Below are 18,161 nucleotides of genomic sequence, written 5' to 3'. Positions count from 1 at the left end.
ATTGGGCTATACATCTTCTCTTCATACAACCTCCATCCCATCCAAGAGAGGACACCAAAGACCATGCCCAAACCACCAAAGACCCATGTCTTCAGGGTTTGCAGGTGAATTGAGGAGTTAAGACTAGTATAGTGGAAATACTCAGACAGGTCTAGTGCTAAAATCTATGTTACTGACTGTGAGTGTCTTAAGAGTTCAGGGAATGGGAGAGCAGTATGGGTTGGATTAGTCAAGGAAGGAGAGCAAACCAGATTTCTGAGAGAGTATGAAGCTTACTGGCCTGAACTAGGGAAGTGAGTGTGTGTAGCTTAGACCACAGGAGGTTTATAGGAGGTGGGACACAGAGGAAAAGAGGATGGAAGGGGAAGGAGGAGGCAGTATCTCAAGAATCTTTAAGACCAGGTAAAGGACTTGATGCCTAAGTGTTTAGAAGCCACTCTGAGGTGCTGTAATGGGAAGTAAGAACACTTGGGGACCCCCTGAGCAGAGGTGGCCCATATTTGCACCATCCCATAACCCTGACTTCACAGTAGTGGTCAGGACAAACCAATGGGTAGTTACTGAGAACCTACTGCATAACTCACTGAACTGAGAAAAGTCAGGTAGAACAACATACCACTCTCCATCACACATGCTAACCAAGAATGCAATTCTTTATCTCTGTTCCACTCAGAATCCACCGTGGCAGGGAATGCTGAATTCTGAGACGGTGCGAACCAGTTTTCTTTTAGTTTGTGAACGGAGGCAGAAACAGATTCCCTACCATGGCCTTAATGGCCCACTGAGATATTTTAGGCAAATTTGATTTAAGAATGGGACACTGCCAGTTGTGTGTCTACGTTAGGGGTTTACTATTTTTGCCAAAGCACATTTCCTAGAAACCAAGACTGAGGGTTTGAACTTGAACTCCTTTTTCCATCTTCTAATTGATTTCCCGTGATATAAGCTTTGTTTGCACCTAATTTAAGTCTTTGTCTCCCTTATTTTTTTACATTTTTAATTACACTTTTCTGTCTCTTACATAAAATGTACTTCTTCCTTCTGACCACTCTGGGAGAAGTTAGTTATCCAATGATACATAAGAAGGAGAATCATGGACTATACTTAATTAATCTATGAGAAGCCTCCTTACCTTTTGAGGCTCACTGATATTGAGTTTCCTATTAACTGTAGATCCTTATTGACTGGGAATTTGCATCTCTACCTACACCATTAGAAAAGATGCTAACATATACTTTCCAAATCATTAAATAAAGATTTGATTAGGTGTAAAATCACGTAAGCTTGGCGTTAGATGGGAGTGTGTGTAATAAGCTGTAGTTCAATGGAAAGGGCCTTAGACGTAAGATGAGGGACCCTGGATTTAGGTGCTTTCTGTCTCACTAGTTGGATGGCGCTGAGCAGTTCACTTACTTTTTCAGAGCCTCGGTTTCTCTTTCTGTAAAATGATCTTGGGTAAGGAATTACCTGAGACAGTGGGAGAGCCTTGTTTCCTGCCTCCCCAGTCTCATGTCTTCAAAGCTGGAAATATTTAACTCATATTCAGATCAGACTTGCCTCAGTCTCCATGGAAACCAGACTCCTTAGCAATCAGGGGGAATTTAATGAGCCCGAAGGCAGGATTTTGAAGATCTCAGCCTTATTAGCCTGGCTGCAGATTCTGTTTTGACCTAATATTCTGGTTAAACAGTCGGGCTCTGGTCCTCTTCTCAGATAGGACGAGTAGCATAGCTTTAAACTAGCAGCTCTGTTGCTAGAGGATCTGGGTTCAAGTCCTGACTGTACCACTTTTTAAGCTGTATGTCCGTAAGGAGTTAGTTGAAGTCTGTAGGACTCAGATCCTTTATCTATTACTCAGGGAAATAAGATTTACCTAACAGGAAACCTTAGCGCTGTGTCCAGGCACTGTTATTGGTCATGGTTCAGTCACATTCCATTGCTATAACTGAGACCTTGTCTGATTTCCTGGTTTCCCTAGAACCTGGGCCATGCCTTGCTTTCCCCCAGTTCTCTTGGGCACTGAGATGCTGTTTCCGTGTCTGGGTCCTTGTTGTCCTTGTGGGACCTCCATGATGCCTGGGCAGGCTGGTCTGTTATCTGCTGCCTGAGGCTCTCTGTGCCCTGTTGCAACCACTGGAAGCCGCAGCTGAATTTCCCAGATTCCTCCTTCCACCTTTCTCTAATTTCCTCCTTCTTCTTTGGACAAACCTGCCTGGATAAACCTTCTTGCCTGTCAGATTCTGTTTAGTGTCTGGGTCCTGATCATACTATTACCTAGAGGCTTGTTGGTCATCTCGAGGAAAATTACTACAGAGTTGACAAAATGGAAGATGACTTACAAATTAAAAGAAAGTACAAGTGTTCCAATCGGTTGAGTTTTTCTGTGATGAAAAATGACTATCAGAAATAATGTTACAAAGCCGATATTTTCAAATTAGACATATTTGATTTATCTCTTTAAGGGAAAGGTGATGTATTAATAATGAGGAAGAATACAACAGCATTTCAAAGGAAAGAATTTGGGGAAAAATGGAAATTAATTTATTGCTGAAAATGATGCATGTCGTCAGTTATGAAAACTCATTGCATATTTTAAAAACAAGGATATGCAATTTTCTAACGTGTTTATATTTTTTCACTGGGTTTTGAACACTTTGATTAGAAATATAAAAATACAACATCATTCAGGTTTGTAAGAACATCTGATTGGCATTAGGGAAGAAAATTTACTAGCTGAATTTCATAAAAATATTTGCATGAAAGAGTAGGATTGAACATGGAGTCTGGGTGACTCAGAGTGCAGCTATAGGCTGGTCTTCCATTAGACCTATTTGTTTTAGTGAGGTTTTGTTCTCAGCTTTGACAGCCATTGAAATCTATTATTGAAATGACCTGTGAATTGCTTTTCTGAGTGTTAAACTAAGGATTAAAAAATAACGAAACAGGGGCTTCCCTGGTGGCGCAGTGGTTGGGAGTCCGCCTGCCGATGCAGGGGACGCGGGTTCGTGCCCCGGTCCGGGAAGATTCCCACATGCCGTGGAGTGGCTGGGCCTGTGAGCCATGGCCACTGGGCCTGCACATCCGGAGCCTGTGCTCCGCGGCGGGAGAGGCCACAGCAGTGAGAGGCCCGCGTACTGCAAAAAAATAAAAATAAAAAAATAATAATGAAACACATCCTATGGTATTGCTTTCTCTAAAATATTGTTATAATTAGAGCAAACTAGGCTTATTGTGCCATATAAAATGGTATATAATAAGGCAAGGTGTACATGTAAAACATATGATTTATTCACCTTTATTTCATACTTCAAAATATAATTTTTGTGTATATATGTATCTACTTTATAAATAAACTTATTTTGGGATATAGGGTTTTTGTTGTTGTTTTTTGGTGTTTTTTTTAGCTGATGGGGTGAAGAGTCAAGACCGTATTGTTCACTATGTAGGATATTTTGCTTGGGAAGAGAAGCCTGTGATTCTGAAGAGCTTCCAGGTGGAAATAGTAATAGGTTTGTGCTGTGTTGCTTGGGAAAGTAGGTATAGGATTAATAATAATAACGGTCAACATTTATTCAACACTTCCTATGTACCAGGTACCACACCAAGCACTTAACATCGATTATTTTATTTATTCCTCTCCTCTACCTTAGGAGATGGGTATCATTACCATCCTCATATCAGAGTGGAGGAGGCTTAGCCGAGAGGTCCAGTCACTTTCGCAAAGATGCACATAAGGGGGCAGAGCTAGAGGTTGAATCCACATCTTTCTGACTCTAAAGTTTGTGCTCCTACAGTGACCAGACCGAAGAATGAATTGTACTGCAAAGCACTTGGTTGCCTACCTTTGGAAATGTGTCTGTGTGGCTGGGTTTCTTCATGAGGGGTGTGATATGGTTATTTATGATACAAAATATGTATTTGGTCTCCATTCCCCTTCCTGGCATAGACCTTCTGGGTGGGGAGCATGGTGGGCTTGGAGAAGGCATGGAAGCTCTGAATCCTTTCCCCATACCTTGCCCTATGCATCTCTTCCATTCGGCTGTTCCTAAGTTGTGTCCTTTTATAATAAGCTGGTAATCTAGTAAGCAAAATGTTTCCTGAGTTCTGTGAGCCTTTCTAGCAAATTAACCAAACTCAAAGAGGGGTCATTGGAAGCTCCAATCTATAGCTGTTTGGTCAGGAGCACAGGTGACAACCTGGACTTGCAATTGGTGCCTGAAGGGGGACAGTCTTATTGAATCGTAGGGCACCCAGCTGGTGTCTGAGAATTGCTTGGATGTGTGAGGGGAAACCCCACACATTGGAACGGGGTGTAGAATTGGAAAGGGGAGTTGAACTCTGTGACCTCTAAGGTGACTTCCAACTTAGAAGCTTGGAGCATTTCTCCATAAATGCTGTTTCCAAAGATTATAAATGCTTTGCTTACAAACGAAAGGCCACAGTCATCAAATAAGTCTAGGAAGTGCTGCATTAATAAGGTTAAACAGTTTCTTTCCTGCAGGATTCTCAGAGCCTTTACCACAATATTATTCATTGTAAATGCCCAAGAGGAGGAAGTAGTGCGCTGTCTTTCCCCAAACATATTGACCCTGGATTCTTCCTTTATTGTAGAGTATCTCCTGAGTGTGGTGTTTCCTAGTTCAACCTTGGAAGCCCTGCTAGAAGCTAGAGTATTTATGCTGATTTATGCTAATTCTCCAAAAATGCTGTTACCATTTAGAGCATGGTTGGCAAACTCTCTCTTAGACAGAGTGTTCTGTTAGTCAGCCCCCTGTATTCCTCTACCATGATATAAATCAGAAAGTTTACAGAACCACACTGGTGAAAAGGCACACTCTGTCAAATGAACTTTGATCCAATTTCTCCCGGCATTTCAGGCGTTTTAGGATGGGCCCCTTTAGGGTACAACCTAAAGAGGGAAGAGACTCTGAATAACTCCCCTGCAGCTGGACAGGGTCTGTCAGTCAGAGGATCAGATTCCTACTCCTAGCCCAACAATTAACCTCTCTACTACACACCCTGTCTGGGTAAGAAGAAATCGTGTTCTCTGATGGCAAAATGAATCAAAGGAGGACTAAACTGAAGAGAAATCTTTGACAAAATGGGCCTGAATGTAGAAAACAACAAAGTTTGTGATGGGTTACTGAGCAGCTCTCACTTTGTTGTTATTCGTCCTTTCAATTTGGGGCCTGCAACACGATGCCTTCGTGGCTAGGGCAGGTCTCAGTGTAACAGGATGTCAGAGTTGGAGTTTTTCCTGAGATGCCGAGATATGAGACATGCTATAGTCCAGTTTCCTAGAAACCAGTTACACAACTCTTAACCTCTCGTGCGCAGTAGGCGTGAAAACGCTGTAGGAACCTTGTGAGAAGGGTTCCTGGAGACGCCTGAGACTCTGCCCTTCCCAGCCCCCCACCATGGGGGAGGGTGGGAGCTGTTGTTGTGTCACTTCGGCTGAGAGAAGGACTTTAAGAAAACCACGTGGCAACTTTCATCACTGTCTCCTCCTGCTTGGGGACACAGTGACCAGTGTCTGACTTGGGCCTGGGTGAGAGGCTGCCTACAGTGGCAATAGACCAGAGGACTGGTATTTGGGAAGTAACAAGTCCTAGGAACTGATTACACAGGTCACAGTTCTGACCCAGACTTCTAGGAAGAAAAGGCTGGAAAATCGCCTTATCTTATATTTGTGTAGCCCAAGTGACTGACAGAGTTATTTCATATTACCTCATTTGACTTTACTGTGAGTTTCTAAGGTGAATACAATTATGATTCCCGTCTTACAGATAAGGGAGGCAACACTCATAGAGGATAAATGAATCACCCAAATTTCTAAGCTCAAACCAGAAAGAATCATAGTTAATACTTTCCAATTACCTTACCACATGTCAGGCACCATCATACAGGCCTTGCCTGTACAGAGTCACTTATTCCTGCCCACAACTCCATGAAGAAGATACTATTATTAGCTCCATTTTCTAGATAAGGAAACTGAGGCTTAGAGAGTTTCAGTTAACTTGTTTGCTAGCAAGTGGAAGAAATGGGATCGGAACCTGGGCCCTCGGGCTCCCATGCCTCTTGGTGATCTTTCCATGATACCACACTGGCTACATAAGGACTTTTAAAACCTAAAGATCTCTCCAAGTTAGATTCACTGCTAACAGAGTGTTCCTAAGAGGTAATCTTTTGGGACCTTCTTGGATGCCAATGTACGAATAACTTTAGTCAGACTACCAATCTGTGGCAAGCAGTTACTTTTAAATTACATAGGGGAATCGCAAAAGAGTTAATATTTTAAACGGTTTGCACACCCTTCCCCACAACTCATTTCAAGCATTCATTATTTAGAAAGCTATTTCTTAGGTACACCTCAACATAGCCGCGTAGATGATCACAAGTTCCAAATGGCAAACAGGAATCAGGTGTCACTCTTGCGCTCAGAACACTGGGTACGTTGACATTGGCTTCACCCACACTCCGCACCTTCCCAGCCGCGGAGCCCCGAAAAGTGAGGAGAACCAGGATGGAATCAGACACTCCTGGCCTCAGATCTCAGTTCTGCCAACTACAGGATCTCTGAGTTTCAAATTCCTCATTTATAAATTGGGCAAAATACACACCTCACTGTTTTGGAAGGTTGGAAGATGAGTTGTGAGAACAAAATACCTAGTTTAGGGTCTGCCATCTAGTAGATGTTCAATTAGTATCAGTTTCCCTGTCTCTCCTGCTCCAAGATCCTTTCTTAATCCCATTTGGGGAATTAGGGCAATTCAGTCAGCATCTCTGAACCTCAAGTTTCCCACCTGTGAGATGGAACCATCAGTAAATATCTCAGAGGGCTTTTGTAAGACTATGTAAATTAGTATAAAGTGAAAGTGCTTTCTGAATTGTGATTTCTGTGTCCCGCCCCGTATCCGCCCGCAGTGCCCTGTCCAATCAGCAGTGCTTGCACTTGTTTGCCATTTTGAACTTTCAAAGCGTCCCCGCACCCTGACTCATCTTCTCCCTTCCTTTCTCTTCCTTACAACTTTTGAAGGAGATGGGGCTGTCCCTTTCCTCTCCATCTTACATGAGGCCCAGAGAGGTCTCGTTACTTGCTTACACAAGCAGGACCGCGGCTGGAGCCTGAGCGTGCGGCTCTCCCATAAGGAGAAGAGCTTTTCCTTGGTGTCCAGGCGGCTCCTGTGGTTTGGCCCTTGTCCAGAGAGACTGTGCTGGGTGAGCTTTGCGAGGGAGGCTGCCTAATTTTATCTTTGAATCCCAACTGGTGGGGGAGGAGCTCAGCCCCTCTTGAACTAGACATTATTTGTGGGGTGTTTGCTGTGGGTGACCTCATGATTAAACCGCAGCAGAACATTTTTGTAATGTCTGCTGGGGATGAAAATATTCTTCCTTAGACCGTTTGTCACTGCAGTGTTCACACTCTGTAATGCCCCAAGATACTTCTCTAAAAACAGCAGCTGCTTCCCTTCCACTACCCAAACAGAAAGATTCAAATCCAGGCCCGCCCACATTTTCATTAAGGACCTACTCTGTGCACGCCCTTCTGTAGAAGCTCAGAGATGAGCTAGATGCAGCCTTTGCTCTGGATTAGAGGTCAGTTGAATCAGGTGATGCCCTCTCCTGCCGCTTCACTGCTCCCCAGTCTTGAGCCAGCTGATCTGGCTGGCCGAGGAGCCCCCTGGAATGCCTGCCTCCTATAGCCATGCCCACGGGAAGACAGCATCTTCCCAGATGGACAAGCCAAGGGTTTGGGAGCAGCGGGGGCCATGTGGCTAGAAGATGCCTGTGTTCTTAGCTTACAACCTAAGAGCACACACTGTGAAAGATAAAGCAGATGAGATGAATGAGGGCAGCAAGGAACAAATGGGTCCCTCAACAAGCGTTACAGAGTGAGGCGAGAACCAGGTGCACAAGAGGTCTGGCGTGAGAGATCACAGCCCGTGTTCTCTAAAAGGAGAAATAAATAGCTGAACGCCTTTTTTTGTGCCACGTACTGGGGGTATGGCTGTGAAGACCACCTGGTCCCCATCCTGGAGGAGCACACAATCTGGTAACCAGAGTTGACTGCGTGATGCCCTCCCCTCTCTCCTGCTCACCCCCTGTTGCCCACGGCACTGCCCAACCTCCTCTGGCCCATCTCTGCTTCCAGGGGCTGCCCCATCCCGACAGAGACGGTAGCTGACAGTTCTTGTGTTAGCTCCAATATCTTAATATGTGGCCTCTCCCAGGGATAATTGCAAATCTAAAAGGGTCAGAAAGGACCAAAATACCTTTGAAACCTTCCTATATTGAATTGAGGCTGCAGTGGTGGAAGAAGAGACAGCAGTTTATTTTCCACGGAGGTGGGGCTTCCCTTGATGCCCTTCAGATTCTCGCCAGCTAAGCTGTCTCTCCTTCTGCCTGTGCCTGGGGCCAACCCTGCCAGGGATTTGCCCTCCCAGGCCAGCTCCAATGGCTGCTGGGCGTTGTCTGCCTCTTAAGCCTGGTGCCACATCCAGTACCTCTGAGGCCCCACTAAGGCTGGCTGTGCTCATTTTGTAAGGGGCCGAAGTGGCAGGGCTCATGCTGTGAGTCCCCTTTAGCTTAAGAAGGGGACTTCTTTTGAGAGTAATTTACAGCCGGTTTAAGTGTTCGATGCCTCCGAAGGATCTCAGCATTTAAAGGGTCTCCTTGAATCCTGGGGAAGAGGAGCCTGATCTGGGAAGCAGAGTGGCCTGCAGGAGGCTGGATTTTCCTGTCTTATAGAGGGACTTTCTCCTTCCATATAAGGCCCTTTGCGCTGGATCTGAATATGCTGAACTCAGGACAGGACAGTGACTCTGGGATCCCCAGATTCGTGAAGAACACAATTTAGACACCAAGCGCCTGAGGGCTAGAAGAGATCTAAGAGGATGTACAGTCCCTTCTCCTCTTTCATCAGCCTCTTGAAGCATACTTGATGATTTCCATTTTGTAAGTGAAGAAACCGAGACTTGAAGCGATCAGCCCATCACTGTCTGGGGGGAGGTGGAGGTGATCTTAGCCATGAGGAGGAGGGCAGGGCTGAGTTCCATGCAGCCAATCGGAGGCTTGTTTCTCTCGGAACCCTCTCTAGGCTTGTCTTTACATCTGATTTCTGGTGACGACAGAGGTCTTATTTCAGAATTAACGAGGTGAGGATATACCTACCTCATAAGAGGTATATCCTGCGAAAATATAATCCAGAGACTGCAAGCGGCTGGAGTAGGTGGTCACCTATGTGCTATATGAGTGGATCCTGTTGGACTCTCTTGCCCTCTCAGAAGCCCCACGCCCGGGAGTCTATCATTATCAATTCTTGGGTTTCACATTGCCTTTTTCAGGCTCCTTTTTAAAAATATGCCACTTCCCTTGAGAAGAAGACCATCAGTCTGAACATACTGATGTGAATTGATAGATGCAGTAATTGCCTTGCTGATGGAGAAGGCCTGGGCCTCTTGGTGCACAAAGCACTGAACAGGTCAGAGGAGTGAAGAGCAGAGGTTAGCAGCATGAAAATGTCACCGTTGTTACAAGCAGGCCCCAAGACAAGAGGAAGTTCTCGCTCTCCTGGGGCTGACATGCTCAGGCTGAAATCTCATGCTGAACTCCAGTGTTCCACAAGGAGAATCTGGCTCTCTTCTCCTGGAGTTGACAATGGCAGGCAAAGTTGGCTCTGCTAGACAGATTACTGATAAAAGAAGCAATTGTGTAATTTCCATTGTGCCCAGACATCCTTGTAGTCATGACAACATCCTTAGACGTTTACAATGCTGACAGCCAGAGAGGTGGCTAATAATTTCTTCCCAATACTCACAGCCACTGTGTAAGGTGATTTCTGGCCCAGACTGAATTCTTGATGAGTACTGTCTGCAGGGTGATTCTGTGTGGGAGTCACTAGGGGGAAAGGAGGCTTTGGGGGTTACTAGAGGTTAATGGGCAAAAATCATTGCATTCACTTGGGTCGTCCGACCTAGAGGGAAATCATATGCCGGTGGTACAGTTTCGGAAATGTGTCCCCCGTTGAACCATGCCTTTCTATTCCTCCAGGTGCCACCATTACTGTACTCCTGCATTATGACAACTGGTCCTTAGCAGGTCTCCCTTGAGTATAGTCTATACCCTGTTACCTGTCAATCTACAGTCCAAATCATTGTCATCCTGGCACTCTGCTGCTTAAGAAGCTCTTTTTCTAAAAACAATTGAAGTATAGTTGATTTACAATGCTGTGTTAGTTTCAGGTGTACAGCAAAGTGATTCACTTATACACATATGTATCTATTCTTTTTCAGATCCTTTTCCCTTATAGGTCATTACAGAATATTGAGTATAGTTCCCTGTGCTGTACAGTAGGTCCTTGTTGGTAAGACCCTCTTATAGCTTATTCTCTGCTCCTAAACTCCTTGCTTAAATTTAGTTTTCCAATCTCACCAAACCCGATCCATCCTGATATAGTCAGACTCCTTCTCAGTGTACACCTTCTTTTTATTGAGCCTCAGTATCTCGTCATCCTCTGCCTATTCCGTGGCCCTTTTATGTTCTATGCATCTACTCACCTCTTTCTTTCACAGAAAATGCCTTCTTTTCCATCTTTCTAAATTTTATTCATCCCCCAAGTTGCAGCTAAATTCTCCCTACCTTGAAAGAAACTTTCCTTGACTAGTGCAACCCAAGGCATTGGGTCAGTCCTCTTTTCTATGGCCAGTGCCACACAGCTTGAAAGATGTATTATATTCAGGGGTTAATGAATGATAGTCTTTTCTCCCCAGAAGACGGAGCTCCTTGTTTTGGGAGCTGTCCGTAGATGACTCCTTTATCTCTCACAAGGCCATCCCCTCTATCCTTTCTTCACCACCCTTTTTAAACCATCACTCAACTTTCCCTGCTTTATTTTTCTTCATATCACTATCACCACGGACATTATACAACATCATTTGTCTCTCCAATTAGAATGTAAGTTCCATAAGGGCAGAGGCTTCATCTGTCTTGTCATCTTTTGTACACCCAAGAAACATCACAATAAAGCCTGGGATATGGTATGGCCTCAGTAAATGATTGTTGAATGATTGGCTGAATGAATGAGTCCTTACTGACTGTCTACTTCACATCTGAAATGATGGAGGAGAAATGGGAAGGCACCGATCCTTTCTACTGTGCACGTGGCTGCAGTAACTTTGAAAAATGAACCCAAGTATGGCTCTTTCCCCACCACCACAGAGAACCAAATGTTGCTGAACATCAAAAGTATCGGAACAGTCCACAGGGACATTGCACATTCCTGTCCGAAGAGCTCTGTGACCAGGGAGTACAGGCATGGCCAGCTGGCTTCTGTAATTGCTTGTACTTTTACTGCCCTGCTTACTCCTTGGACTGTTGTGAGGTTCAGACGCAATGAAGTGTGATAAAAAGAGTCAAATTGTAAATCAACATAAAAATAAGAAGCATTATCCAACCAGTTGGTTGATGGGGATGGCATGAGGTATTGTGGACCACTAGTGTTGAAAATGAGCAAAAGGAGGGGTTAGGGTTATGCAGGGTTATGTCATTTCACTTGTTTGGAGGGGCCTTTCTGGATTTGTCAGGACTTTGGTAAGAAGGATGCCTTTTACTTTTTTTATTTTTATTTTTATTTTTATTTTTTTTGCGGTACGAGGGCCTCTCACTGTTGTGGCCTCTCCCGTTGTGGAGCACAGGCTCCGGACACGCAGGCTCAGCGGCCATGGCTCACGGGCCCAGCCGCTCCACGGCATGTGGGATCTTCCCGGACCAGGGCACGAACCCGCGTCCCCTGCATCGGCAGGCGGACTCTCAACCACTGCGCCACCAGGGAAGCCCCCTTTTACTTTTGAGAAACACAAATGATATATTTTCATGTGTGAATGCTGATCAGTGGGTTCTGTCCAAAAGAAACAAGGCCTTCAAAACCTTAGAAATATTGGAAGGGGAAAGAGATATCACCACCACCAACACATCACCATCATCGTCATCAAATTAATCCTTACAAGACTCTTAGAGATAGGTATTCTTTTTTTTTTTCTTTTTCTTTTCTTTTTTGTTTTGCAGAGAAGAGAACTGAGATACATAGAGGTGGAGTCCCTTACACAGGCTCCCTTAGCTAGTAAATGATAGAGTCAGGAATTTAATAAGAATTGCTAACATTGATTGAGAATTTTTAAAATGTCAGTCATTCTTTTCAGTACTTCATTTACTACAATGCAGAGATGCAGGCAATGTTATTCCTCATTTATAGAAAGGAAAACTGAGACCTAGGGAAGTTAAGCCAGTTACCCAAGGTCACACAACTAAGAAGGGTAGGAACCGAGCCCTGAGCCCAGCCAGATGGCCCTGGAGCCTCTGCGCTTCCTTGTTATACTTCCTTCCTTCCTTGTTATTCAGGAGGCCCATGCCTCCTGAATCCCTGCCCTCTGTCCCTTTTGCCATGCGCTGTCCAACAAATGGCTTAACTTTTGTAACCAAAGAAGCTACTTTCATCACTCCTACCAAAACAAATGAAAGAGAGGAACGCAGAAAAGAGAGAGAGAGGGACTTGGGAGGGGTGGGGGAAGAAACAGCCAGAAATGCCGAGGTGAGTCCCAATGAAGACTCTCCTGGAATCATCCCTGGCTGGAGAAAGCAGATGGCGTGGCTGCCGTGAACAGCCCCCTAAGAAGCTCTAAGCGTCCCCCACGTGAGAGGAAGAGAGTTGTCAGTTGAGGGTGCGGGCCCACCCAGCTGTGTGAAGGGTTTGCCAAGATGGAATTAAGGTTTATTGAGTAGCAAAGAGCAACATCCAGCTGCCTAAGAATTACGCTGACAGGATGCAAAGGCAAGAGAATATTGTGTAAACCTTATTTACAGATCAATAGATAATCTTTCATACGCAAAAGCTCAGCGCCAGGAAGGCAGAGTGGTAAAGAAAGAAATACTGCTTTGCAAATACAATATTGACTTGAAAAAATCCACCCAGATGAATCCTTTGATGGATATTCTTCTAGTCAAAGTACATTTCTTTATTCATGAGTTTTTTTCTCCCCCCCCCAACCCTTTCAGGTTCCTTAATGAAGGATGAAGGGAATAATGAAGAACGCTGATTTCTAGTTGTCTTGAATTCTGTGCCGTCAATGATCAGCATGAAATGGAATCAACGCTGAGAATCTCAGAATAACATTTCTAAGTGCGTGTGTGTGTATGCAGCGCTTAGGGTTCTCAAGTCAAATGACAACACACCCCTACCCCTTGTAATTTCCTGCTCTGCTGGCTGTGATGATAAACATTTAACCTGGCTTAAGGGAATAAACAACTACTCCATCCTACCAGTCCCCTCTGGATTCCTTCATCCATTTTGTGTTTCCTCTTTGCCTTGAAGCAAGTAGTTCATCATTCCCAAGAATATCTGAAATCGTTACCACCCACCTCTACCTGGCTGCTGGATTGCGGAGCTGTTCATGACCGCTGCTCAGACACAAATAAGAATGGAAAAAGAACGAAGCTTAACTGGGCTTTTTTTCCACGAAATCATCTTTTAGATTAGAGGACCAACTCTGAATTTAGGTGATTCCTCTTAGCAGTTTGGAAAACACTTCAAAGGACCACGGTCTGAGAGACCTGAATAGATGTCTTGCTGGTAGTGTCTTTGGAGTGAAAAGTTGCTCTAGTTCCCAGGGTCACCCTGTGCTGCATTCCGGGAGGAGTGTGCAGCTGGGAAAAGTCCACCCTGGGCAATAAGTCCAAAGGCTTAAGATGGACGGCTCTTCAGCCCAACTTCCCGAGGGGGATCAGCATGGCAGTGGATGTGAAAGGACCTCATACTCTGTAGGATTATGTAAGTATATATATTTTTCAGAGCCATCGAGGAGGATCATTTAACAGTGACACAATTCCTCTAAACTGCTTGCAAGTTCTTTTCTTTCTCCAGTTAGAAAGCGTGTTTCAGATACACTCAGAACGATAACCTCCTCTTAGGAACGGATGTGGCTGGAAGTGGTCACCTCCAGCTTTGTCTGGACTTGATGGGGAGCCAGGTGTGCCTGAGGATTACTGAACACCTCAAAATGAGAAAAGGACACAAAGGGGAGGCTGGACTTGACGACAGATGACACAGATTTCCAGAGTCAAAGTCGGAGATTTGTCCCCTCTGTTCTGCCGGAGTTCCCCCTTCAGTCTAGGGCTGTGCCTTCCACGCCCTCATCCTCCCAAGTTCCTCCCCAGCCCTCATCCCCTAGAGGGAGGGCTGAGGGTCCTTATTAATAAGAACAAATGGTGCTGGCTACAAGGTGCGGGCTAATATTAGGGCCAAATGCTGGAGCTCTTGATTTCAAACTTTGCTGTGATTGCCCATCCCTTGGTCACGTGCTCCCAGGCCCCCATTCTCAGACCTGCTGTTATCATCATAGCTGTGGAATGCGTGAGTGAGGGGGTCCCTTTCTTCTCGAATCTCTCCTCTGCAGGAGCGCTTCTCGTGAGCCACATGTGACAGTTTGTGAATAGGGGTGTCCCTTTGCATATCCTAATGTGCTTTTGTTCTGCTATGGAAGGCTCTGTGGCCGCCCCTATTCCACTCAGACTTTTTCTAAGAGGAAGGGGAGAGGAGAAGGAAGGGAAGAATGGAAATTGGGAGGGAAAGAAGAAAAGAAGAAGGGGTGAAGGAAACCACCTGGGTAATAGGTAGTTTTAAGAATTTTATATCTATATAGTTCTTTATGGTTTATACACTAAAAACAACTTGCAAAATGTTTCTACAGGCATAATCTTACTTAGTTTTTTACAACCACCCAATTTACAGATAAGGAGGCTTAGAGAAGGTAATGGTTATCTAGCTAATGAATAACAACATCCCATCTGGAATCCAGTCCTTCTGACGTCATATATAGCTTTTTCTTTTTCTTTCTATACTGCTCCATTAAATGTACAGGCATGTCCCAAAGTCCTTTTTTTTTTTTTTTTTTTAAATCATGCTTTCTAGGTGAAAGCTGAAGGTCTTAGGGGCCACCATAACTCTGTATTAAACCCTTATTGGACTTTTTCTGAGGGTGGACTTATAGACTTTGGTTGGCCAGAGAGAGTATCCTACAAATACTTAGTACATTTATTAATGTTTTTGAGCAGTTTGTAGTTTACAGTATATTTTCCCATGTAAACCTCACTTGAGAGTCCTATAAGCTATGCACCTCTCAGAAATCCAGTGATTGGCCCAAGAGTAAATGGTGGAGTCAGGATGAGGTCCTAGATTTTTTTTTTAATCCTAAGGCCCATGCCTTTTCTGTTACCTCGGATTTCCTCCACTGCTATGTACCTAACCCAGGTTAGATTCTGCAGAGAGTCTAGCAAAGTCCAGTTAGAGAGCCACGGCTCCTGAGTCAGTCGTAACCCTGACCTCTGAGCATGAATGACTACATAATTTGTGAGGTGCAGTGCAAAATGAAAATGCAGGGCTCCTCGTTCAAAGCTGTTTAAGTGTTTCAAGATGGCGACAGCAGAGTATTATACCTGGGGTGAGGCCCTCTGAGCGTGGGTGCCTTTAGAGCATAGAGCCCCATGAGACTGCCCTGGTTGCATGCCAGTGAAGCTGGTCCTGCCTCTGACATGAGCTCAGGAGTGGAAGACCTTGTTTCTCTCTCAGATCCTTCCTGGGGCTCCTATCAGAGAGCAGAAGTTCCAGGTCGTAGGGACTTTGTTCTGTTAGATCTCTTATTCCCTCAGTCAGCCTCCATTCAGTGAGCTAAACCACAGTGGCCCGGTGTTCCTTATTTTACGTGCTAACTCCAGGTCTCCTGGATCAAAAGTTAGGGACAGAGTCATAATATCACTAGTAGCTAATCTTTATTGAGCATTTACTATGATGTCACAGGAACTGTGGGAAACTTTTTACATGCTGTAAACTGATTGCAAAGATGGCCTCAATTCCCTACCCTTCCCTGTATCCACACACCTTGTCTTGTGACTCTGCAGCTTTTTCCGTCAAGTAGTGGAGTCTGGTTCTCCACCTCTTGAACCTCAGCTGGTCCCATGAATTGCTTTGGCTAATAAAATTCAACAGAAGAAATGGTGTGCGAATTCACAGTTTAGGTCTCAAGAGGCTTGCAAGCTTACTATCTCTCTTGGAACCCCCAGGACAGCCATGGGAACAAGCCTGTGTGAGTTGGCTGGAAACGAACACCACTTGGTGGAGAGCTGTCGTCCCAAACCGAGACCACCCAGAGCAGCCAGCACCCACTTTGCCTGCCAACTAACTTCAAATACATGCGTGAGCTTAGCTGAGGTCAGGCCAACAGAGTCCAGCTCAGCAGAACCATTCCACTGATCAACTCACAGACAGGTAAAAATGATACATCGTTGTTGCTTAAAAACTGTCTTTTGGGGGTAGGTGGTTATGCATTATTATTATGTTAATAGATAACAGATACACATTCATCATGATTTCCATTCTCTTGACAAGGAAACAGGCTTTAAGAGGTTAAATTCTTGCCTGTGATCAGTAGCTAATAAATGGGTCCAGAAAGTTTGACTCCATAGGTCAAATTCTTATCTGTTATTTTGTGGGGCCCCATCACAGCACTCAGGGCTCTGACAAGCCCTCAGCGAATCTGAAAGCTGTTTGAGTGGAAGAAGCAGAGTTTTTGCAGATGGAGGCAGGCCCATGGGATAAAGCTCAAACACCAGGAATCTCTCTGCTGATAAAAACACCATGTCTATTATTAACCAAGACTTTTAATATAAAACACTGTAATCTATCAAAGAAAAAAATGCTTAAATGCAGAACAAGAGAGACGATGTCTTTGAGGTCAAGGTCACAAGCTAAATGCTAGCGGAAATTTTGGCTGTATCTCATTAACACTAAATTATGACTGAGTTCTGCAAGAGGTCCTTGTGACAATCCCATTAATGCAAATGGCATTCCTTATGATGTCTGTTTTTCTAAATGAAAACAAAATGCAATTATGTCAGTGGAATTCACTCATTAAACTAAACTAAAATCCACCAGCAAGTGTCTCCCCACTTCACTTCTGCCCCACATCTTTGATTAAAAGCAATTGTTCCCCAGAGTTGCAAATGGATATTTTGCTAAAATATGAACGCACAATTTGATCATAGAGCAGGCACAGGAGTTCTTACAGATATCGGAGGTTGGGAAGGTTCTGGAAGGCATCAGGGTCGATGTATAGCAGGTTGTTGGCTTTTTCAATTCTACTGTAAAAGAGGAGAGAACATGCACGTGACCTCAACGGTAAGGAATGCTATGGTGTTTTTCACATTATGCAAAGAGTATGTTAATGTCATTCACCCATCCATCCACCTATTCATCCATCCATCGTTTCAACAAAAATTGAGCATACATGCGGTGTCTTTTACTATACTAAACTGCGCAAACAAAATATTAACCCTGTCCCATATAACTCTCATCACTGAAGTCTTCCTGGAACCTATTCATCAGAGACAAACAAAGCGCTGACTGGGTGAGTCATTTCCACTGAGCACAGTTGAGTCTTTAACCATTAAGGATCTCCCAGGGTCTGAGGAGGCTAAGAGGGTAGGGACAAGACTAATGGGGGAAACGAGCTTTTGTCCGGTTGGGAGACAAGAGAGAAGGGCATGGAAAACAACAAAAGAGGGTGGGAAGGAAAAAGGCTGAAGGGCCAAAGGAGATTAGAGAAAAGGAGAGTGAAGGGGCAAAGGAAAACAAAGACTGGGGGAAAACCAGTGGGCATCTCTGTGCAGTCCCAGCAGACAGCAGCTGGGAATGTGCCAGTGAGTCCCCTCATGCTCACACTGAGGCTGCTCTCTCACAGCTCATGGGAAGTGATGGCTTCTGCCCCAGGTTGACCTGCACTGTGTCCTGATCTGGACACAGTGCAGTTCTGGAGGTGGGCATGTTCACATTTGGATTCCGACAGAGAGAGGCTGCCCTTTCCCCATCTTGCTAGATCGATGTATATTTGCAGAGATGCTCTGTGTTAATTACTTCCTCCCTGTTTCATTAGCTTAATGTTGCAGTAACCTGTAGCTACCCAGATCCAAGTACCAGGTAATTAATCATTTTAAGTACGGTCAGTGCTACATGGGGGTGAGAACCTCTCCATTCAGTAAAGAGATGAAAGAGCCATCCCATTAGCTCCACTGCCCGTTGAAGAGCATAGAGGGACGCCTGCTTGACCTTGCCCGGA

General features: G+C 44.7%; 1 protein-coding gene across 2 annotated transcripts in view; it reads right to left on the bottom strand.

Moving 5' to 3' along the window:
• Nucleotides 1-18,161, bottom strand: part of FSHR (follicle stimulating hormone receptor) — a 163,198-nt gene that overhangs the window by 35,417 nt on the left and 109,620 nt on the right. For both annotated transcript variants that reach the window (XM_019942510.3, XM_019942511.3), the window contains exon 4: nucleotides 17,113-17,187. In XM_019942510.3, coding sequence (XP_019798069.1) covers nucleotides 17,113-17,187 — 75 coding nt within the window. The remainder of the gene's footprint in view (nucleotides 1-17,112; nucleotides 17,188-18,161) is intronic.

Source organism: Tursiops truncatus, chromosome 14 (genome assembly GCF_011762595.2).
Source record: "Tursiops truncatus isolate mTurTru1 chromosome 14, mTurTru1.mat.Y, whole genome shotgun sequence".
NCBI lineage: Eukaryota > Metazoa > Chordata > Mammalia > Artiodactyla > Delphinidae > Tursiops > Tursiops truncatus.
This window is presented reverse-complemented; position numbering and strand designations above follow the sequence as displayed.